The sequence below is a fragment of the Mustela lutreola genome, chromosome 14 (assembly GCF_030435805.1).
Source record: "Mustela lutreola isolate mMusLut2 chromosome 14, mMusLut2.pri, whole genome shotgun sequence".
In the NCBI taxonomy this organism is placed as follows: domain Eukaryota; kingdom Metazoa; phylum Chordata; class Mammalia; order Carnivora; family Mustelidae; genus Mustela; species Mustela lutreola.
In genome coordinates this window covers 1918822-1942909 of record NC_081303.1, presented here as the reverse complement: position 1 = coordinate 1942909, position 24088 = coordinate 1918822, and the positions used below count along the sequence as shown (strand labels likewise).

General features: G+C 43.3%; 1 protein-coding gene across 1 annotated transcript in view; it reads left to right on the top strand.

The window, feature by feature from the left end:
• F5 (coagulation factor V) overlaps nucleotides 1-24088 on the top strand; it is a 67012-nt gene that overhangs the window by 1616 nt on the left and 41308 nt on the right. The window contains exons 2-4 of the mRNA XM_059146872.1: nucleotides 1668-1750; nucleotides 8802-8924; nucleotides 22202-22414. Coding sequence (XP_059002855.1) covers nucleotides 1668-1750; nucleotides 8802-8924; nucleotides 22202-22414 — 419 coding nt within the window. The remainder of the gene's footprint in view (nucleotides 1-1667; nucleotides 1751-8801; nucleotides 8925-22201; nucleotides 22415-24088) is intronic.

The window sequence follows — 24088 nt, the reverse complement described above, 5'->3', positions numbered from 1 at the left end:
TAAAATATTTTTAAAAATCATTTTAAATATTGTCTTTTGAGTTGATGATCTAGATCATACCCATACCATACCCTTACAGAACTGCCAAAACCCCAAAGAAAATCATAGGCTTTCCAACATTAATTTCTCTTGCTCATGGCCAGACATTATCATGCTGGCTATCTTTGCTGGGATATTCTGTGCTTATGCTTGGGAGTTTGTCCTTTCTTCTGTAGTTAGCTCTGAAAAATAACAAGCAGAATATTGGAAGCAGAACCACATAGAGAAAAAGCCTGACTTACACAGGAGCACTCCAAAGGGAACCATGACTGTTGATCTGATCCCCTCGATCTATGGTTGAGTTTCCAGAATTCTGGTAAGAGTCATACTTCTGGTGTCAGTTTTTGAGCCCAAACCATACAGTGACAACCTAGACCAACTGTCAAGATTTTTGAACTTCGAATCATGTCATTTTCCCCTGTACAAAATCTAACCTGTACATCCAGCTGCTTAAACTAAGAACTTGTACTAAGTGTCCCACACCTACAGCGGAATGATCCTTTCTGTAAGGAGATCAACATAACCACCTGTTTTTTTGCCAAAGTGAATTTCAGCACAAAGCAAAGATCTTTCCTCTTACTTCATCTAATATTAGCAGGAGAATACTTTTAGAGGTGGGATATATCTATTATTCTTGTCTGAAGTCTTAAGTAAATGTTTTTGGAAACTTCCCTAAGGAAACTTGTTCAGTCACTTACAGGTATGTGGTAACAGATATTGAAGTAAAAACATATATATTGGGCTGCCTGGGTGGCTCAGTGGGTTAAAGCCTCTGCCTTCAGCTCAGGTCGTGATCTCAGGGTCCTGGGATCCAGCCCCGCATCGGGCTCTCTGTTCAGCGGGGAACCTGCTTCCCGCTCTCTCTCTGCCTGCCTCTCTGCCTACTTGTGACCTCTGACAAATAAATAAAATCATAAATAAATATATATATATATTTTTTTTTTTTCTTTTTCCTCTAGAGTTCAAGAGTCCCACTCTTACTGCCTCCCTTTCTGTGAATTCTTTACCATGAATACAATGGTTTTACCTCTTTGAGTCTTGGCTTTGCCATTTATCCATTGTTTCTCCTCTGGACAAGAGACTTACATTTCCCAAGACTTGCCTTTTTCATTTGGTTTGTTTGTTTTTAGTAGGAGTGCCCAGGGCTTTAACTCCATTAGTCATCTCCAACTTCTCAACTAGAAACAGGGTTCACCAAAACAATGATTCTTTGTAATGTTCCCCAGTAATTTAAATCTGTATATGACTCATCATTAAAAATATAGCCCATGTATTTATTCATAAAAGATTTGGTTATATCTTTAGTCATTTAAAATCTAAGCATAAAGTTTGGGTTCACACAATGATCTTAGGTTCTTTTCTTAGAAAATGGATTCTGAGTAAGGATTAGTTAAGGCAGACTAAGTTGGGATAGAATGGTTGCCACAACAAAATATTCCTAAAGAGATCAATAATTATTTTATTAACCCCATGTATTATTCATATTTTCAAAACCTTGAGTTTCTGAAATGCAATTAAAATACTATTTTTCCTACTGTGTATCTGAGGACATGAGAAATCCATTTGTTTTGTGATGTGAGATGTAGACGTATATGGCTCTCAAATTAATTTCTGTATTTGATTTCTAGTTCGAATCCTTTCTTTAAGAAAATTGTCTACAGAGAGTATGAACCACATTTTCTGAAAGAAAAACCACGATCCAAAACTTCAGGTAAGCCGGAAGTACATTCTTCAGTTTTAAAGATGAATCTCTGAAAATTTGCTATCCCTGGTTATCTAAAGTATCTGTTTGGTGACATTTTTTAGAAATAAGTGCTTTTGTTGTTTTTAAGCAGTCCGGGCTGTCTAAGTTGTGGGGGTAAGTGAAAAATGAAGATGTGGAGCCCGGAATTCACATTTTTGAGAATTTCAAAACAGTGGCAGCAAAGCATGAAGCCAGAGGTCCCTTCTTGCCTGAGGGGCTGTGCTCACGAAGCCGGCTGTTTTTAACACTGATCAGAAAGCTAAATAAAGCGTTTAAGAGTTTGAATTTTATTCACTTATTGAACAAAGTACTCTTGAGCACTGGCTACAGGCTGGGCATTGAAGAGGCACTACGGACGCCCCAGTTGGCAAGGCAGAACCACATCCTGCCTTCCTGGAGCTGACGGTCTAGTTCATGGAGCGCAGCTGAACCCTGGCAAGTGTCATTGCTTCTGGCCGGCTCCCTACACTCATTCAGAGGAACCATACATGGCTGGTTCTCTTGCTTCGGTTTTTCCCATCTCTTCTCCTGTTTTTTTTTCTTTTTTTTAAGATTTTATTTATTCACTTGACAGAGAGAGGGGGGGCGGGAACACAAGCAGGGGGAGTGGGAGAGGGAGAAGCAGGCTCCCTGCTGAGCAGGGAGCCCACGCTGGACTCAATCCCAGGACCCTGGGATCATGACCTGAGCCACAGGTGGACGCTCAATGACTGAGCCACCCAGGCGCCCCTCTTCCCCTTTTTTATTTAGTGTGAGGTATACAACAGCTGTTGTTTTCAAAGAAAAATCTCTTCTTTTTCCTCATCTTTTCTTTTCTTTTTTTTTTTTTTTCCTGAAGTTTGTGTTTGTTTATTTGAGGAACAGAGAGAGAGCATGAGCGGGGGAGGGCGAGGGAAGAGAGCAGAGGAAGCAGGAGACGCAGACTCCCTGCTGAACCCAAAGCCTCCTTGAGCCTGAGATAGATCATGACTGAACTCAGGTCAGACCCTTACCAGATGGATCCGCCCCAATACCCCTTTCCTGATCTCCCCTTTAATCAAAGAAAGTGGGTTGAATGGGTTTTGGGGTTCTTGAGTATGATACCATATTTCCCAGGAATGGTAGAGGCCATAAAGAGAGAACTTCCTCCCTTGGGTCGCCTGGTCAGTAATTCACTCGTCCTTCCGTACTAACCAAGTGAAGACTGGTCAGCTTCCCCGGACTCATCCTTCTACCTCTCTGTGCAAACTGTTTAGTTCTGCTTCCTCTGATCTCCCTTTGTCCTCAGTCTTCCTTGGCTAGAACCTTCCTTTCAGCCAAAACTCAACAACAGTAAAACAAAACGCAACTATGTTCAGGCCCACCCCTTCCTAGAACAAATCTCCCCTCGACTGCCTGCCTTTCCTTCAGGGCCATTTCCCCACATGAGCCCTCCGCTCCTTTCTCTGTAATACTGTTTCCTCCCTGACCCTCTGTAATATAAGTCCGCTAAAATGACTCTCAGAAAATAGCACCCATGACTCTGAGATGCCAGAACCAATGGTTTCTTTCCAGTTCTTTTCCCACTCGACGTTAGGAGGATGCTTAGTGACCCCCTTGAAGCTGTTCCCTGCTTTCCAAAACCAGCGCCACTTCCCTTGGTGAATGGAGGTGAAGGAGGAACTTAGAGAAAACGGTTCCCCGAAACTTGGCTCCTCATGTGAGGAGAGACAGGGAGGTTCTGGAAGGGAAGGAGGGGCGTCAGTATATTTTGGACTTTTACAAACAAGAATACAGTGACTTGACGTATCCCGTAGAAAAGGGGAGGGTAATCACATCGGAGGGAGAGTCCTGGCCGGAGCCAGACTCAGAAGAAGTAGGACATGATACGATGCAAGAGTTGGAGGGACTCAGCTTGAGGAAGAAGAGCGGTCACCTTCAGGGAGGACAGCAAGGCAACAGACAGTAAGGTCACCACGAAAACCCAGTTGGTCACTGTGGGCGGGAAGTTGAAGGATCTCCTGTCCTCTGTCAGAGTCTCTTCGTGCTCAGAGCTCTGGTTCCAAGCTTAGTACGGACAGCAGATGCTGAAGAAATATTTAACTAAATTAAACTATAGTTGTGCAAAGGGAAAACAAGCTGGGAAACACACTCACAAGGCCTGGAAAAAAGAGGAATCGGACAGGTGTTTGGAGCCTTTCCTCTTTGGCTTTTGCCAAGTTAACGGAATTTGAATGTCTGGGCCATGTAAGCCACTGTGCCGAGAACTGTGTTAGAAAGGCCAGGGCCAGGCTGGGGACTATCTTCTGGGCAGGAGGGAGTCATTGATAGTTTTTGGAGAGGAGAGTACGTGATCAGAACCCTTTGCCTGGGTGGTTCAGTAGGTGAAGCGGCCGCCTCCCGCTCAGGTCATGGTCCCGGGGTCCTGGGATCCCCCTGCTGAGCAGGGAGCCTGCTTCGCCCTCTCCCTCTGCCTGCTGCTCCCCAGGCTTATGCTCTCTACCAAATAAATTAGTAAAATCTTTTTTTAAAAATCCTTTGAGATTATTAGCTTTTGTAGAAATTTCCTGATTCAACCTCATTAATTACAAGTAGACCTTGATCATTAATTTACGTTTAAACCCTGTGCACTTAAAACTTCACCTCTCTACCGACCCCTGTGTATCTCATATCACATTTGTTTTCCGAGAACTCTGAGGCATTTTAACACCATTTTAAAGCAGCTTCTTCCTGAACTCGTAAAGTTACTTAACTATGAATCCTTGAAAGGCAAGGGTAGTATTTTGTTCATCTTGATGTCTGTCTGTAGCTGATGCAGTGCGGCAAGTCCGGGGTGAACCCTGTGAAGCTCCGGGTTCAGACACGGCCACCAACTCTGTGACCTGCCCCATTCCCAGCCTGGTTCTGGGTCACTGGCACCTTTCCCCGTTTCCGGCTCTTGGCGGGTGTGATTCCAGCTGAGCCTTGTGCGAATGAGTCAAGTGACACTTCTACAGCCTGAGCCCAGAAGTCACTGTAATTGTGGGTGGGGGCGAGGCCATAGGACTGGGGGTCTGGAGGGGTCCCTGCATCGAGGTTTGCAGCCATGTGGACAAGTGCAGGGACTGGGCTCATTTTTGGGAATCCAGGCTGGGGCTTTGAAATGGCGAGTGTCAACTCTGAGTGTTTTCAAGGAAGGGTATGAAACGTTTGCCCCTGAAGGGGTTCTGAACTAGTACAACACTGGGCTTCCCTGTTTTCTGTAACTCATATGCACCCGAGCGCAGGGGATAGGATTAGCTGACTTTATGTTGTCCTTTTCAACTCCAAAGCCGCATGAAATTGGGTACACTCTGTGCTACCTTCCTGGGACCACAAGGTAGGTGGCCCCTTCCCCCACATCACTGCTGGGACCCAGGCCATCAGGCTGATGGAGGAGCTAACCAGCAGCTCAGGCAACACTCATGTGTTTGTCCACATGAGGGAAGGTATTTGGTTTGCATTTATGAAAACATCCCTTTGTTTTGCCTTAATTCCAAGGAAGCAGAAAGGGAGGCAAATAAATACTCCAGACCATTCATTGCAGCAAGAGGTCTTATTAGGTTAAATAACTGAGGAGACTTATCCCAGGCACGGGCATTTGTAGCCACGCAATGCCAGCAAACAAATCACCCAAGCAAGGTGCCATGGCAACAAATGCAGTGCATGCTGTGACCACCTGGCCAGCATCTTTTGGGCTCCTGGGCATCCCCGGCAGGTCGGAAGAGCCAGTGGGGGCTTCCATCAGGAGCTAGGATTGAGGGTAGCAGCCAGAAGAGAGAGCGAGCTCAGCTAGTCCTGCCGGTTGTGGTCAGGAGTCACAAATGGTGTAGACATTGGAACTATTTCAGGAGAGGGGGCGGTTCTGAACCTGCTCTGTGCAAGGTGGTAGAGAAAGCTTTGGTTCAAGAGTCCAGAGCCCTGAGTTCTAACCCCAGGGGCACCACCCAATGATTGACTGACCTTGAGCAAGCCATCCACCCACCCCCACATCCCAGGCTTTGTAAGTATCTCTAAATTGAAGATTGAACAGTGTGACCTCCACAGTCCTGTGCAGAGCGAACACAGAAGCAAACAACACGCTCCAGGCACAAGATCAGCATAAACTCCAGCAGCGAAGAGTTTGCTGAAAGCAGTAAGAAAACTGCAGGTAGAAAGATAGAAGTAGGGAAAGGGGGTTCAGTCTCAGAGATACTGTTTCCCCCACTGCCAATCGGTAACATATTGCCGCAAACTTCAGCTCAGAACTTCTAGCTCAGAACAATACAAATTTATTATCTTGCAGTTCTTGAGGTCAGAAGTCCAAAATAAGTTTCACTGGGTTAAAATCAAGGCGTTGGCAGAGCTCTCCCCCTCTGGGGAACAGTCCTCTCCTTGCCTTTTCCCGTTACTGGAGGCAGGCTGCACGTGCGAGTTTGTGGCCCCTTCCTCCGGTTCAGATCCGGCAGGGCTGTGAGCTCAGCTTTGCCTGCATCCTGTTTATAAGGATGCTGGATGACATTTCCCTTGGGATAATAATCTCGGAAACTCTACCATTTCAAACTTCTTTTAGTCACACCTGCAGAGCCCCATTGGCCACCCCGGGTAGGGTATTCACAGGTCCCAGGAGTAAAGATGCAGACATCTCTGCTGGGCCATTATTGTGCCTACCATATCTAGCAAACAAAACCTCCCATGGTGTCCTCATGTCAGAGAAGGTTACCTTCCTGCCCCCGCTCCCCAGCAAGAACATCACCAGCCATCCACAGCAACTTGGTCTCCCTCCCCCTCCACCCATATGCCATCCATCAAGCCCTGACGTTTCATCTTCTAATAGCCCTCTAGCATGTTCTCATCATCACCTTACACTCTGTCACCACATCACCCACCTGGAGCCCTCTGTTCTCTCAGCATCCACTCTGAGTTCTCCCCAGCTCATCCTCCACCAGTGCCCCCAGAGATTTAAAACCCCAAATCTGGTCCATGTCTCACCCCTGCTTAAAACTCTTGATTGGCTTCCAGATACACTTAGAGGCAAAACTCAAAGATGTGGAAGGCTCTACATGATGGGGCTTCTGATCGTGCCTTCAGCCTCACGTTCTGCCTCTCTCTCTTACCTGTTGAACTTTACCTTCACTGTGGCCATCTGTCAGTTTTTGAATAGGCCAAGTTTTCTGGTGCCACGGGCCCTTTGCACATGCTCATCCTACTCCTTGAAATGTCCCTGCCCATGCCTTTGCCTCTTGGCCTTTGGACTTCAGTTGAAGCATTGCTTCCTCAAGGAAGCATGTCCAACCCCGAGCTCCTCCCTTTCTCCAAGATTGGACACGATCCCTCTGTCAAATGCTCTTCAGTGTAAGCTGTGCTTTTGTATGATGGTTTGTTAAAATCTGTCCTTCCTACTTTTTTGCAAGCTCTGCAAAGGCCTCTATTTTAGTCAGCATTACAGTTCTGTAAGTGGGGGCCCGATTAACGTGACCATCAGCCCTGCAAACAAATGCTGGCTGAACTCCATGACTGCTGCCTCTTTCTCCTCAAGCTCCCGCGGTCTCTGCTGGGGAGAAGCAAACCGCACAGGGTCTACAGGTGGCTGGGACGTGAGAGCAGTCAACTTTTCAAACATTTAATTTTGGGAAATTCTCATGTATGATTCTGCCGAAGCCCGACTCAAGTATCACCTCCTCCCTTAACCCCTCAGACAGAACTGGCCCTTCATCCTCTCTCCGTCTATAGCACTTTGCCCACATCTCAGCGGTGGCTCCTACCGTGCGTTTGCCCCCAGACGAGCTTGCGAGCTCTTCGAGGACAGGGACAGGGTCTTATTTCTCCTCGTGGCTGCAGGACTCAGCACACTTGTCATGTAAGACTTGAGACGTCACTCTTGATATCTGCCCGTCTCAGCTGTCACCCCCGGTGTCCCACACTGAAGTAACTGGTCACGTAGTTTACCCCATTGCTCAGATAAAACACCGCAGGGTCACCCTTGGCTTCGTTCTCTCAGAGGCCACGTCAGCCAACCGGCAAATCCAGCCGGCTCTGCCTTCAGAATCCGGAACCAGCGTCTTCCCCCACCTACCGCGTGTGGCTTCTCTGTGTCACCTGCTGCCATTTCCAGGCCCATCACTGCACACTGTTCTCCACACTACAGCTGGGAGGTCCTTTTTTTCCCTCCAGAACGAACTTTTAAAACCATGTCTGTCTGCGGCACAAAACCCCAGCAATTTTCCATTTCGTTCAGAAGATAATCCAAATTCCGGGGCGCCTGGGTGGCTCAGTGGGTTAATAAGCCTCTGCCTTCGGCTCAGGTCATGATCCCAGGGTCCTGGGATCGAGCCCCGCATCAGGCTCTCTGCTCGGCGGGGAGCCTGCTTCCTCCTCTCTCTCTCTGCCTGCCTCTCTGCCTACTTGTGATCTCTCTCTGTCAAATAAATAAATAAATAAATCTTTAAAAAAAAAAAAAAAAAAAAAAAGAAGATAATCCAAATTCCTTACCAAAGCCCATGAAGCCCCACGTGACCCGCCCCTCCCTCATCTGCTCGCGCGCCACCTGCACTCTTCCTTTCTGTTCTTTGGACGCATCACTCCTGCCTCAGGGACTCTGAACTCACCTCAGGACCAGCGTACCCTGTGACCTTCCCCCTATCCTCACTTTATTGAGGTCTCTGAGGTTCCCCCGCTCAGGGAGATCTAATGGAGCCAGTCATCTTCCCTCAAATCACCCTGCACAACCGAAAGTGAACACCATTCTTCTCTTGGCCAAAGACAGTAATCTGCAAGGAATGACAGGGGTCAGGATGGGGTAGACATGATCAGAACTATTCCTTCTCTCTCTTGACTTGCTTTGAGCCCACGCCAAACATTTCTACCTTCTTGTCCTGTCCTGACTGCGTGCAATGTCGAGACAAGGGGCCGGCAAACCCTTCTAGATCAAAGACAAGCAGGCCAGCCTCAGGGCCGGGGGAGTGACAGCCATCTCTCATGCGGGTCTGTGTCTCTCCATGCTTAGCAGCTCTGTCTTTGGTATTCCTGAACGCAGATAGATTATAAATCCTTGTTTCTATAGGACTTCTTGGGCCTACCTTGTATGCTGAAGTTGGAGACATCATGAAAGTTCACTTTAAGAATAAGGCAGACAAGCCCGTAAGCATCCATCCTCAAGGAATTAAATACAGTAAATTCTCAGAAGGTAAGAGTAATTTAATACTCCTCTGGCAGTGGAAAACATACAACTCTAACACCGGTGTCAGACATTTAAAACCAGATTGTTAACCACATGTTAGAGAAATCTCCTTTCCTTCAAGGGGTGACTATGAAAGCTGTTGCCTTTGTAAGTCTTAGGGAGGAAAAGGAACAAAATCCGGAGCCGTCTGGACCTCAGGTGTTTACTAGGTTCTTGCTCTTTAACAGCTGGATGGGAAAATTGCCTAATCTTTCTGAATTCCAACATATGCACGTGTAAATGAGAACAGTAATACATGCACATTTCAAAGTGGGTTAAAGCAGGGGGCGTCCACAGACTTCTCTGTGGGAAGCCAGGTCCTAAGTATGTTGGTTTTGGGTTATGTCTTGTAACTGCTCAACTCTACCTTTCAACACAAACACCATCACAAACAATGTGCAAGTGAATGAGTGTGACTGTGTCCCAATAAAACTTTATTTACAAAAACAGACAGCTGGCTGGATGTAGCCCAAGAACCGTAGTTTGAAACAGTGGCATTGGACTGATGTGGCACGGGTGGCCTGACACAGAAAGCGCGCTTCATAAGTGGTATTTGGTGGTTGCGGTGGCGGTGGCGGTAGAAGTCTTAACACAATTTTAGATGAAGTGAAATGGTTAAGAACTTGCGCTTTGAAGGCAGACATACGTTCCCATTCCAGATGCATCACCTCTGGTTCTATGAGCGTTACCTCTCTGAGGATTAAAATGAGACTGTTCAGGTAGTGTCTGAAATGAGACTGTTCAGGTAGTGTCTGAAATAGGATTCCTGGAACATGGGAAGCCCTCAGTAAATCACGATGATGATGATGGCAGCGACAGCAAAGGTCACAAAGACGAAGGTGGTAGAAGTGACCACATCAGCCACGGGACAGTAAGTACTGTTGACGACCTTGCTCTGATTATTTCTATCACGATCATTCAGACCACAACAAGCACAGCGGACTTCTCTTAGGAGCTGATATCAGAAAATTGTAACCATATTGTACTAGGTATTAGTATAATAACACGTTTAAATACCTTCAGTCCTTTCATGACTCACAAATTTTCTTTCTCCCATATGTTCCAGCCGTCATACCTTTGAAGGGGGGCAATTAAGCAGGAAAGTGATTTACAGCGCAGGTTCTGGAAGTAGACTGCTTGGTGCAAATCTTGGCTTACACTTATTAGCTGTGTGGCTTTTGAGAAGTTGCCCAACCTCTCTGTGCCTCATCTCTCTCTCGTCTGTAAAATGAGACTAAGAATCATACTACCTCATATAGGTTTGTTGTCATGAAATCTCTGGATAAGGCCTAGCATATAATGAACACTTGACAGATATTAGATGTGATAGTGAGGTTGATTTTTCAGTTAAAATGTATTCAAATTATGTTACATCTCAATTAAAATTTTTAAGTGTGTTCAGATAATTTCCTACTTATCTGGTAATTTGTGGATTACACAGTGTGTTTTACATTTATTATTTCTTGTGTAAATTAGTAGTTAAACTCATTCCAACTAACACATAAAGGACTGATAATAGGTTAATGAACTACCCTTTCCTGGAGTATTTGCATCAGCCCTTAATCTTTGGCTTGAGGAAGAGCAATGAGCATTAACTGAAACATCAGACATCTTTAAGGGCCAATTTGGCAAGACTCTGAATGAGGCAGAATGTGCAAGAGTCTGTCCTATATTCCTAAAATCATACAGTGGCATAACAAACAACCATTTAACCTACTTATGAGGCTTCCAGGCAACTACATCGAGAATTCAGCAATGTCATGCCAGAGGGAGGAACCCCCAAATGTCCCATCCAGGTTCCATTTCAAATGTGGGAGGAGGTAAGGTTCATGGACTTTGTATTCTAGCTGGGCTGTTTGCATAGGGAACGGACCTTGCAACATTATGCCCCTTTCTTTACTGTTTATTTGTTCCTGCACCCCCCCCCACCCTCAGCCAGTTGTCTATGAGCAGCTGTTTAAGATGCTCCCGCCACTTCCACTGGTCACCTCACTATTGCCCCTAGTTGCCTAAATCCGAGAAAGGTAAATACAGATTGGTGGGGAAAGTGAAATTTTTATTTTGGAAACGAGAGGCAAACTCAATCTATTTAAGATTGAGTGCCTTGTGTGGAAAAAGACAAGGCTTCTGTTCATTTTATTTTGCCCTCTGCTTTAAAATAAAACATCTTCTTCTTGCCTGACACTCATCCTGGCCCACAGCCGTCCTCCAGGGCTTGAACTATCTGGGGCAGTGTGGGAAATCAATGAAGCACACACTGGGCCAGTGAGAGCCCAGACTCCTTTTTTGCAGACGTAGAAGTGCATGGTGGGAGATTGAGACGGTAGAATAGGCCTAAGGCAGGACTCAGTCCTTGCCCCTGGGGCTACTTGATCTGACGAGTCAATGATCCAACCTTGACCACAATCCTACTTTTCTGGGAATTAGTCCTTGAGCTCCAGCAAGCATTTGGAGACCTGTTTTCATCAGTTAGAAGGAAAGGACAGCCTTGGAAAGAATGCTGGCTTCGGAGCCAGAATGACCTGGCTTTAAATTTGGGCAATTTGGGGCAACCTTCTTTACCACTAACCTTTAGTTTTACATCTGTGACACGGGCATAGCGATTCCTCCCCTCGAAGGTTATGGCCGGGACCAGTCGTAGTATGTGTCAAGTTCTGGGCCCATGGTTGATGCATGACGATGTTACCTGTTGTTGGTTATTTCGTGTCTCGTCATTGTGACTGCATTAAGATTTGTTTTCAGTCGCTTAGATTAAAGGAAGTCCCTGGCCTTGGATAGTCCTCATCATTTTACTTGTACTTGAATGAAATAAAACTCTCTCTTAGAATTGAGATGTCAAAATGAACTAAAATTAAACAGAAAACCTCAGTTATCCAGAGCACAGAGGAATGAATCATTTTGAATTATTATATTTTCCAGATAGTTTGGAATTTACTTCTTAAATGTCTAAGATTTTTTTTAAACACTTTGGATATATGTTACATTTCCCAGACTCTTTAAAACACAAGATGAGAAGTAAAACTCCAATCTCTTTCTAAGCCATTATTTCTAATCTACCATGAGATTATACAGACACCCACGGATATTAGAATTATATACAAAGTAGGCAGACTTGAAACAGACTTGAAAATTATTGTCTATGGTATTGTCTATCGGTAAAGACCCTGAGCTTTCATTCGTGGGTGTTGTTTCTTAATACCTATTTTGGTTGGCCAGAAGTCGTGTTGCCTTTTGAATTCTTGGCTATGCTTTAGTCTCCCATCCAAGTACTAACCAGGCCCAACCCTGCTTAGCTTCTGAGATCAGACGAGATCGGGCGCGTTCAGGGTGGTATGGCCGTAGACTTGGCTATGCTTTAGTTCGTTGATGGTTGGAAATCTGAGTTCTGGCCAGGGAAGACAGTGCTCTGAGTGAAAGTCTCATGCTGGCCGTGGATCCATAAATTGGCAGCGCCTGATGCAAAAGCAAGGTTGTAGCTCGGTGTCGCACCCGCACCACTCCCCAGGCATGACTGGGGGACACCTCACTAGTACTTAGGGCAAGGACGAGTAACCCATTTGATGGGTTGGACAAATCACGATTTGCAAAAAATGCTCACGAGAACATTTCCTTTAGGCATGTGTTTAATAGGAATATATTCTGAAACCAGGAAATAAAATATATGCAGCTATACCTGATCACTTAAAAACTTGCTATCACTAAGAGCCTAAATTTGAGGCTAAAATTTCAGAAACTAACTTGAACACATGGAACTGTTTCTAATATGCCCCGTTGAGCAACTTTTGTTCTTCAGTAAGATTTCTGTAGCTGTTTTGGTCAATTAACTTTAAAAGTTTGCTTCAGAGTGAATCTTAATAGTATTTGTTTATTGCTTTATGTAGTCACTTAAATGTGTGAGTTGCATTATGAGTATTTCATCACAAAATTAGTTTTATAATATTCAGCTGTCTGCTAGTGAGCCAACTCTGAATAGAAATGATAGATAGACAGACAGATAGATGAGATGCATTTTCCATCAGATTTTTTTTTACGTTTGGTGTTGCCAAATTCTCCATATGAAAACTTAGTCTTTTGGATTTGTCCAAAACATTCCAATGCTTATGTGGGCACTGGTGTTTCACTTTTCATCTGAATATTTTGGCATTTCTTTGAGTATATGATAAATACCCAAAACAAACTGTAGTGGCTGATATAATAATTCTCGTAAGTGTCAGAAATGTGAACGCCCCTTCAAGAGAGACTTGCCCTCCCCGTGCCGTTCAATCCATTTCCTTAGAAAACATCGGCATTCTACTTTGCCTGTTAACTAAATTACAGCTTCTTTTTTTTTTTTTTAAGATTTTATTTATTTATTTGACAGAGAGAGATCACAAGTAGATGGAGAGGCAGGCAGAGAGAGAGGTGGGGAAGCAGGCTCCCTGCCAGAGCAGAGAGCCCAGTGCGGGACTCGATCCCAGGACCCTGAGATCATGACCTGAGCCGAAGGCAGCAGCTTAACCCACTGAGCCACCCAGGCGCCCCTAAATTATAGCTTCTGAAAGAAGGCTCCTAGTCTTTGAATGTACACTGAAGCACGCCCTACGTTAATTAAATGGAGAGGAAAAGGGTTGTTTAAAAAAAAGAAAAAATGAGTAACAAGGGAGGATCTCAAGAACGAGCAGCCTAGTGGGTAACCGAAGTGGGTCTTTACGTAACTTTACTTTCCCAAAGCTTATAGGTAGCATTTCACATTTAAAAAAAAAAAATACTGAGAACCTTTTGGCTAATAATTGGTTTATCATGATCAGTAAACAAATTGCAACACTGACTATGGGCAGAGCAGGCAATGAACAAACTTGAGTAAATATAAAATGAACGGTTACCCTTGGTGTGAAGAATTCATTCTCGCACAAAGCTGAACAGGGACTTCTTGTGCTCTAGCACAGTAGTCTTTCCTGTCTGTTTCTCCTCTCTTCAGTTAAGAGCTTAAACTTTTATTTCAATTACAAAGTCAAAGTCAGATTCACCAAAAATGCGTTTCATAAATGCTTCCTTTAAGTAACTGCTTGTATTTCATGCTTCATATTACCTAGGTTGTGAAATCAAAGCTACCACATGCCTCTTTTGTTCTAGACTAAATATAGGATAAAATACTTTGAAGTTAAAAGAATAAAAACACTGATTAAATTATCCCAAGATTACCTCATAAGTAATAATCCTCACTTAGCGTAATTAGAGAATCTTTCCCCATGTACACATTTGTTCACTATTTCTTTCAAGACGCTCATTATCCACCTTTTAAGTTGTATCGTGAACATAATCAAAACCATTCATTCAACTATTTTATTTTTTAATATTTTATGTATTTATTTGACAGAGAGAGATCACAAGCAGGCAGAGAGGCAGGCAGAGAGAGAGGGGGAAGCAGGCTCACTGCTGAGCAGAGAGCCCGATGCAGGGCTCGATCCCAGGACCCTGAGATCATGACCTGAGCCGAAGGCAGAGGCTCAACCCACTGAGCCACCCAGGTGCCCTGATTCAATTATTTTAAGTTTATCTTGTATGTAACTTCATATTCTTATTCACGTCAAATGAATATGAAATTCTCAATAATTTACTTTGATCAACTAGACAGACACTTAAAAACCATTGTTTGTTCAAATAAAACTGAATATGAAACCCTGATCATTTAAAAATAAATTTGATAGCATTCAACAATCAGTCACATTGCTATATCTAGTATGTGTTAAATCTTTTAGGGTGATTCTTAGATATTGATATTGTTTGGTTCATATTATGATGCACAATGTGTTCTAATTGTGGCTTCTCCACTGAAGTAGCCCTAAAAGAAATCTAGAGGGGAAACCCGTCACAACCAAGACACCAGCATGTACCCTACTGTTAGCTGAGCTGTGAGTCCCTCAGGTCTTACAGACTTCTTTGTATTTGTGTCCGGGAACCTCCCTCAGCCCGGAACATGATCATGGCGATGATGATGATGATTTCTGGACTGAGGAACTGAGGAGTGGATTAGAGAGTAGAGCCTACACATTGTTTCCCCTTTGATCTGAAACCTATTAATTTTGCTGGTGATTATGAGCAATCTTATTACCAGTTTTTGCCACTTTTAGAGTAGATAAGTCACCACCTCTAATCTTTCTCACGTGTGTTGACAGAACTCAAGGGCACTTAGATACACCTTATCAGATGTACAGCACAAAGGAGAGAGGTTGTATCAGTTGCAAATTGGCTGAGAAAGAAAATAGTCAGCATACTCAAATGTATTGCGACGGGCCGTCATAGCATTGGTCAGGAGCCAGACATTTTACATGTGTTTTTAGTCCTCATTACCCATCAAAAATGATTGTATTGTTGCTAGAGAAAACATTATATTGTTACAAACCAGAAAAGGGAGGCTAAAAGAGAGGTTAAAGAAAGCCAAATTCACAGAGGCAGCAAGTGTTTCAACCAAGAAATTTCAATTCTGGACTCTCTCACAATCCAGTGAGAGAAAGTATCATTAATTATATAATTTCATAAATATTTAATTAAAAATGTGTATATGATATTTACATCTAACTATATTCATAAATACATGTAATATTCACCAAGGAATGGGTGAACTGCATTTAGGCTGATGTCTGAAGGATGCGCACACATTTGTCCAGAGAAAGAGAGGAAGGACTTCAGAAGTTACCTCTTGGCCTACAAAGAATATCACTTTTTGTCCTTCTGAGAGCTTCTGAAGGCAATGGAAAGAAAGCCACTTTCTACTCTAGGAATTTCCTGTGAGGCTTTAACAACTGGAACAGTAGACACATCATGTCCAGAAACACCATTTTCTAACTTCATGAGGCCAAGAATCAGGAACATTGAATCAGGGCCATTGTGCTTGGTTGGAGTTAGCTCTAGTCAACAACTCGCCATGCCAGGTCCAGTCAGTAGACAAGAGGGCAACTCTCCTTATCAGACCTGTTTGTCCTTTGCTTCTAGAATTATTTTGTAACTTCCCAGAGATAATCCTTCCTATGTGTTAGCAGAGACTCTTCCTTATACACTCTTTTTTTCTTTTCCATTTAGACTGAAATAATATTATTACTCTCAGGAAATTGTCCAAACTTTTAAAATTTCTCAACTCCTGGGGGCACCTGGATGGCCCAGTCGTTATGCGTCTGCCTTTGGCTCAGGTCATGGTCCCAGGGTCCTGGGATCGAGCCCCGCATCAGGCTCCCTGCTCAGCGGGAAGCCTGCTTCTTCCTCTCCCACACCCTGCTTGTGTTCCCTCTCTCACTGTGTCTCTCTGTGTCAAATAAATAAATAAAATATTTTTTAAAAAATTTCTCTACACCTTAATCGTCAGACCCTTTTTTACTTCTTTAAAGATTTTATTAATTTATTTGACAGAGCACAAGCAGGCAGAGTGGCAGGCAGAAGGAGAGCAGGAAGCAGACACCCCACTGAGAAGGGAGCCTGATGAGGGGCTCCATCCTTGGACCCTGGAATCACGACCTGAGTCGAAGGTAGCCACTTAAGCCACTGAACCACCCAGGTGCCCCCAGATCCTTTTTTTAATATTCAGATCCTTTTCATCATCTGAGTGAAATTTCAGCCCATAGTCAATTTGGCCATCAATGTCAAGCTATCTTTGAGGGCAAAAATAAGATACAGTGTGATCCCATGTTAAGCTTTTCACTAGCACAAGTGTCACAACACGGATGCCTACAGCTTTCAGGAGGGAAGTCAATGAAAAAAATGTGCCCTTTAAGGACTGGGGACCACAGAGTCATTGTCTTATCTAAAGGAGGTAGCCAGGATTCAGGGCAGCAAATTCTATGCAGAAATTTGGTCACAAGAACTGCATTTTAGTGTTATTCTTGAAGAACAACAGAAGAAAAGACAGCAACTCAGATTCTTATATATTATCTCCATAATGTTAATGTTGGCATGTAATTTGTTGTAATACCGTGCATTCCTAATCACCTATGAGCTAAGACATGATAACCTTGATTCTAGCCCACAGGATCTTAAATCTTAGAAATTCAGCATACATTCGGTGAGCACCTTCTCCATGCCAGGCACTGTGAAAGGTACCAGAGACATTAGCCAGATACAAACCAGCACCTGCCTTTGAGTGGCTCACTTTCTGGTGACAGAAATGTGCATGATGTAAATTGTTATTATTTAGTAGTAGAAAATGAACTAAATCATCCAGTGCCATACATACTTAATTATAAATTATCACAGCTTCTGTAGAAGAAAAAATGGGTAGTACAATTAGAGACCAGGAAAGGGGTAGGCTTGTATTTAAGGTGACATCTAAAGGATGAGCACATATTTACCCAAAAGAAAGACAAAGAGGGAGAACACTCCAAGCCGAGGCAGTGCTATCTGCCAGGACCTGAGGTTGGACGGAACTTGGCTGGTTTGGGGAACTAAAAGGTGGCCCCAGAGAGTGTTACATAGTATCAAGGGGAAAAGTCATACACAATAAGTATGGAGAGAGAAGTGGGGTAGATTACATATGGACTTGTGGTCCATGTTAAAAATTTTGTAAAAGAAGAAGCTGTGGTTAGGATTTTAAACAGGAGTATGGCAAAGTAAGATCGAAAGTCTAAAGGCATCATTCTGTATACAAGTCGGGAAATTGATTGGGAGGGTAGTCTTGCACCAGAATCCCAGTGACCAGTTAATAGGCTAATTCTGGAGTCCAGTTTTATCCTAGGGTTATGGCATTAGAAACACAGGGAAGAGTGTAAACTTGGGATATATATTTTGGAGGTAGTAGGTGGCCTTGAAAGTTTTGCCAAATGAATTAATACAGCTGGATTTGTGTTGAGAAAATAGTAACCAGACTCGGTCTCCTGTCAAGATTTTATGGTCCAGCCATATCTAGTCTTCTTTTCCATATGCCATCAGTGTAATCACCATCAATAAATCGTAGCTTCTAAGAGCATTAAAGTCCGTCTTTGTTTCCTATCTGTAAGGCTGATATTATGACTATCATGTCATTTCAAGTTTGGTTGTATTCATTCCCATTCATATAAAGATGCTCTGTCCTGTGAAGATATGTCAGTGAATCTAGATATATCTACTCAACTCTTCTGTCTTATGGCTTCTGTGCTCAGAACCCCATGCAGTACATGGTGCATGTTGCTGCTGTGCCCAAATGCCTCATTGATGATGGAAGCTTGTGCCTTATTCCACACTCCCATCTGGAGAGCCCAAACATGCTGGTGCTATGCAAGCTCACGTGAGTGTGAGTAGACCAGACTCGTCCTGATAATGTGCAGTTAGCTACGACAGTAGCTAATAATCTACAAAATGAAATCATCTGTATAGGAATTCAGCAGTTCAGCTTTGGCTTCTGAAAATGAGGGATTGTATCCATCCTTTTGCTTAACAATGAGACAGACAGACAGACAAAACATATGAAATAGCAGTTTTCAGACACTGAACAACAGACGATGCAAGGGAATGCTCCAAGGGAGGAGAATAACAAATGAGGTGGGTCTGTGTGTACCCAGGCTCACTGCATGGAGACAGTTTCCAGGATAGCACGATGAGGGTGAACTCAGGCAGAATTCAATAGTCCTTTAGTTAAAGAAACAGAGTTTAGACTTTTGGTAGGCTGAAGTGGCTGGATTTGCAGGATGGAATCCTCAAGAGGATGGTACACACAAAGAGAAGGAGTTCTTAAGAATCTACATGGAGGGCTGTCAGGTCTTCAACTCAGTGTTGATCTGCACATGCATGTGAGGAGAGTATTAAAAGTATGGAAAATACCACCAGAAAGAAACAGGCAGAACAGTCCCTGGACCACACACAGAGAAATAGTTTATGTTCCCATCATTAAACAAGAAAAGACCTAACAAGCGGGCACTCAGTAGAGGTAAGTCAACAGAAGGCACAGAAATTGGATAAAATTAGTCCAGACTGCAGACTACTCAGAAGGTGATGAAACTTTAAAAACAAGACTTGAAAGTATCCAATCAATTTCACACCTCTTCACTGTGTGCCAGTGTAACATATTAGTTACAAGAATGCAACAAAATTCAGCAACCAATATGTAAAACTCACAACGCTAATAAAGATTAACAAGCATTAGAAGGAGCAGGAAATGTACTACCCATAGCCAAGAAAAAACTTAAATCAATAGAAACAGACCCAGAGATAAATGATAGAACTGGCCGGCAGAGACATTCAAACAGCTATTACGAAGATTCTCCTTATGTTCAGAGCATGATGGGGAGAGAGATGGAAGACATGAGGACACACAAATGGAAACTCTGCAGATGAATATAATGGCTGCAATGGAGAGTATACCAGATGAGATTAACAGGGGATATTATACATAACAATGGAAACTACCCAGGTGAATCATGAAGATAAGAGAGACTGAACAAAATGAACAAGACATTGGTATTCTATGGGACAATATCCAGCGATATCACATATGTATAACTGGAATCCTAGAATGAGGAGAAACAGAAGAAATATTTGAAGACATCAAAGCTGAAATTTTCCAAATGTGATGACAGCTATAAACCTACAAAGGTTTGACAAAACCAAGAAGAAGGAACATGAAGAAAACCCTTACCAAAGCACATCATGATCAAGTTACTAAAGACCTATGATGAAGAGAAAATGTTAAAAGTTGTCAGAACAAAAAAAAAAGAAAGAAAGAAAGAAAAGGGGCGCCTGGGTGGCTCGGTGGGTTAGGCTGCTGCCTTCGGCTCAGGTCATGGTCTCGGGGTCCTGGGATCGAGTCCCGTGTCGGGCTCTCTGCTCGACAGGGAGCCTGCTTCTCTCTCTCTCTCTCTCTCTCTCTCTCTGCCAGCCTCTCTGCCTACCTGTGATCTCTCTCTGTCAAATAAATAAATAAAATTTTAAAAAAAGAAAGAAAGAAAAGAAAAGATCCAAAAATGAAAATAAGAGTGACAGCAGACAGTGGAAACAATGCAAGCCAGGAGATAATTAGGGATATCTTTAAAGTACTGGTGTGCAGTGGGGGAAGGGCATTTTGTCCCCTTAATATTCTGTACCACAAATATCCATTTAAAATGAAGAAAAAAGAAAGACTGTCTCAAGCATAGAAATAAGAAGTAATTTCCCACTTGAAGTCCAGAAAAACACATGAAAGGAAGTCTTAAAAAAAAGAAAAAAAATGATATTAAAAGACTATTTGTATCCACAAGAAGGAATAAAAGGCTTCAGAAATGGGTAAACATAGAGAAAGTTTTTCCTCATTTTTAATCTGTTGAAAAGACAATCATCTAAACTTCAAAGCAAAAATAACAAAATTTATTAGGGGGGTAGTATATATGCAGAAGTAAACTGTATGCATGATGAACAGTAGCACAAAGACCAGGAGAAACGGAAATATACTATTGCGAGTGTCTTACAAGTGAAATGGCATCATATTATTTGAAGGTAGACTCTGATAAGTTAAAGTCATATATTGTAAACCGAAGGCACTAATAAAACAAAGAAAAGCTAATAGTAGTGGAGATAAAAAGAGATACTCGATTAATCTAAAAGAAAGCAAGAAAGAAGAGAAAAAGGAATAAAGACCAGATGGATCAATAGAAAACAAGAGGAAGACGGTCGACTTAAACTCAGCCGTATCAGTGATTATATTATAAGCAAACGGAAAGAACACTGCAACTAGGAGATTGTAAGCCCAGATAAAAAGAATCACCTTCCTCTATGCTGATTTGAGAAATCCACTTTAAAGACAAGGACAGGGAAAGGCAGAAGACGGAAGAAGATACACCACACGAACATGAGTGACACAAGAGGGCATATGATCTATTGTTCGCTTCCATGACCTCAGAGGACAGAGGAAAGGAGTGACAACAGCAGATCGGAAGCTGCTGGCCCAGAGAGCAGGGGAAGGTTCTAGCTGCAAATGGCACAAGGCAACTTCCCAGAGCAAGAAAACTGTCCTGTACCTTCATTGTGAGGGTAGCCATTCCACTCCACACATCCGTCAAAATGCAGCTAGCAGTATACTTAAAACTGGTGGGTTTTATTGTACGTGACTTCAGTAAAGATGACGAAAGGAAGAGGGGGAGGCAGAAAAAGAGAGGAAAGGGGGAAGAATAGAGAAGAAAAGGAACAGGAAGAGAGAATAGGAGTGAGAAATTAATCATTTGTTTTAAAAAAGCACAATCGCTTCAGTAAGAACGGTTTCCACAAAGCCTTCACCCCATCGTGTTAAACATCTGAGCCCTTTTTTCCAATCCTTTTTGTCTGCTCATGTCTCCACTCTGATGGTCTCCCCTTTGACGTCTAATTTATCAAGCTGTTGTACCAAACAGAAGGTAAATGCATCCCCAAGAGAAGTTCCTGCACCGGCTGATGACCGTGAAGCTCGCCTGAGTAAAGGAGGCATGGCTCACACATTTGCTGTCCACGACACTGACCTCCCCCTTCCTGACCTCACTTGCTCCATCTCTAGCCGCATCTTCTTCTTGCTGTTGAAGATCCACCCAAGTCTCTTCTCTCCATCTTCCGCATCTCCGTTCCCTCTCTTCAGTAAGGAAGACCAGCTTCGACATCCTGCTCCTCTCCCACCAGTCAGGACACCAGAGTATATGTGGGACTGTTAACAGCGGGTCTTCAGACACGCAGGGGACGGGAGGAGAACATCTAAACATCGGATGGTAGACACACTTCATAATCACAGCGGTGACCAGACGGCGTAAGGGAGCTGGGCTCCAAGGCTCTGGGGATCGTCAGGGTGATCACAGGATGGGGGGGTGGTAAAGTGAGGAACTAGGGCTGGGGTTGTCAGAGGTGGGAGAGAAGATATGAAATACAGAAGGAAAACAACATAGAAAAAGCTCTGAGTGTACTCACATCCAATGCTAACAGGCAATTAAATGAAAGAGATCTTGTCAAGCACTATAGAGAAAATAGAAATAAAACCCATTCTCTTAGCTTGAGGTGATTTTCTGGTAACAGTGATTCATCTCTCTGATGATACCTAGATACTAATCATTTAGATACCCTAGAAAATGAACTTTCTAAACCTTACCGAATATACTAGTCGCTTTCTGATTCACTTCAAATCACCATAGACCAAAGCCCTTATAATTGCATAGACAAAGAAGTGGGCGTATGTGAATTTTTCCAAATAATGAAGGTTCACTATTAAAAGGCATAGATATCTCTGTAGAGACGTTATGTTCCCCCAGATTTGAGGATGATAAAACGTTGTCCTCAGTGACTGTCCAGGTGTTTCCATGGCTCTTTTTCTCCAGGTGCTTCTTACTCTGACCACACGTTCCCTGTGGAGAAGATGGATGACGCCATAGCTCCGGGCCAGGAATACACGTACGAGTGGAAGATCAGTGAGGGCAGCGGACCCACACACGATGACCCTCCGTGCCTTACACACATCTATTACTCCTATGAGAATCTGATACAGGACTTCAACTCTGGGCTGATTGGACCTCTGCTCATTTGTAAGAAAGGTAAGGAAAAAAAGAGAGAGAGAGAGAGGGCAACAACTAAGATTGAAATGGTAAGGTATACTATAGTGAAATGAGAATTGGGAGAATCTTGGAACCTTTCTATAAATCAAAGGGAGAAGCACAGAAACCAGATCCTTGCTCACATTGGTATTTGAGGGTCGGAATATTCCTGTTTCTTCTAATCCTTCCTTTTTCTCAGTCCTGGGAGACTCTCCCAAGTAAATCCCTGTCTGAGAGTATGTTCTGATACCAGGTCCATAAGATCTCTAGCATTTACCTCAAGGCCAAGTCTTCTTGAAAGTATACATCCTATATATTGCTGAGAGTACTTGGAAAGAAATTTAACATACGACCCAGCAATCGCACTACTGGTATTTACCCTAAAGATACAAATATAGGTATCCAAAGGGGCACGTGCATCCGAATGTTTATAGCAGCAATGTCCACAATAGCCAAACTATGGAAAGAGCCTGGATGTCCATCAACAGATGAATGGATAAAGAAGATGTGGTATATATACACAATGGAATACTATGCAGCCATCAAAAGAAACGAAATCTTGCCATTTGTGACAATGTGGATGGAACTAGAGGGTATTATGCTGAGCAAAATAAGTGAATCAGGGAAAGAGAATTATATGATCTCACCGATATGAGGAATTTGAGAAACAAGACAGAGGATCATAGAGGAAGGGAGGGAAAAGTGAGACAAGACAAAACCAGCGAGGAAGACAAACCACAAAGACTCTTGATCTCAGGGAACAAACCGAGGGTTGCTGGGGGGTGGCGGGATAGGGATGGGGTAGCTGGGGATGGACACTGGGGAGGGTCTGTGCTAGGTGAGTGCTGTGACGTGTAAGCCTGACGATTCACAGACCTGTACCCCTGAAGCAAATAGTACACTGTATGTTAATTAAAAACATAAACAACCACAATAAACTACACTGTGGGAAATGATGTGATAGACTCGCCCCCTGTCCATACATACACACATACACACATTCCTGATTCATTTACTCACTGCACAAATACACATTGGCATTGCCTGGTATATAAAAATACTGTGGTGGCGCTGAAAAAAATTCAAATTTATAAGAAGCTCTTACTTCATTTTACTTTCATTTACTGCCAGCTGCCTTTCTCAGCTGAGAGAATGGACTAACCTTGACCTCCACAAATTCTTTAACGCCTCATCACACGTACAAGCAAGGTGGCTGTGTGGGACTCGGAGGGTGCCTTGCCTGCTGAGCTGAAGTCTCTGTTCATTGGCCTCTTGACACTCAAGAAAATGAGTACTTTCACTAAAGTCCTGACCATCACCACATTGTTTTCTTCGTGCCTGGTCACGTTTACCTCTAAATCCCATTCCTCAAGGCTGTGAGATGTCAGAGAAAATCCTTACCATGGCACTAGGATTTTAGCAAGCCCCCGATCACTATTACTTGATAGAGATGCTACTTTTTAAAGATTTATTTGTCGGGGCACCTGGGTGACTCAGTCAGCTAAACATCTTCCTCCAGCTCAGGGTGTAATCCCAGGGTCTTGAGTTTGAGCCTCTCATCAGGCTCCCTGCTCAGCGGGAAGCCTGCTTCTTCCTCTCCTACTCCTCCCCCTGCCGGTGCTCTCTCTGCCTGTCAAATAAATAAATAAAAACTAATAAATAAATAAATAAATA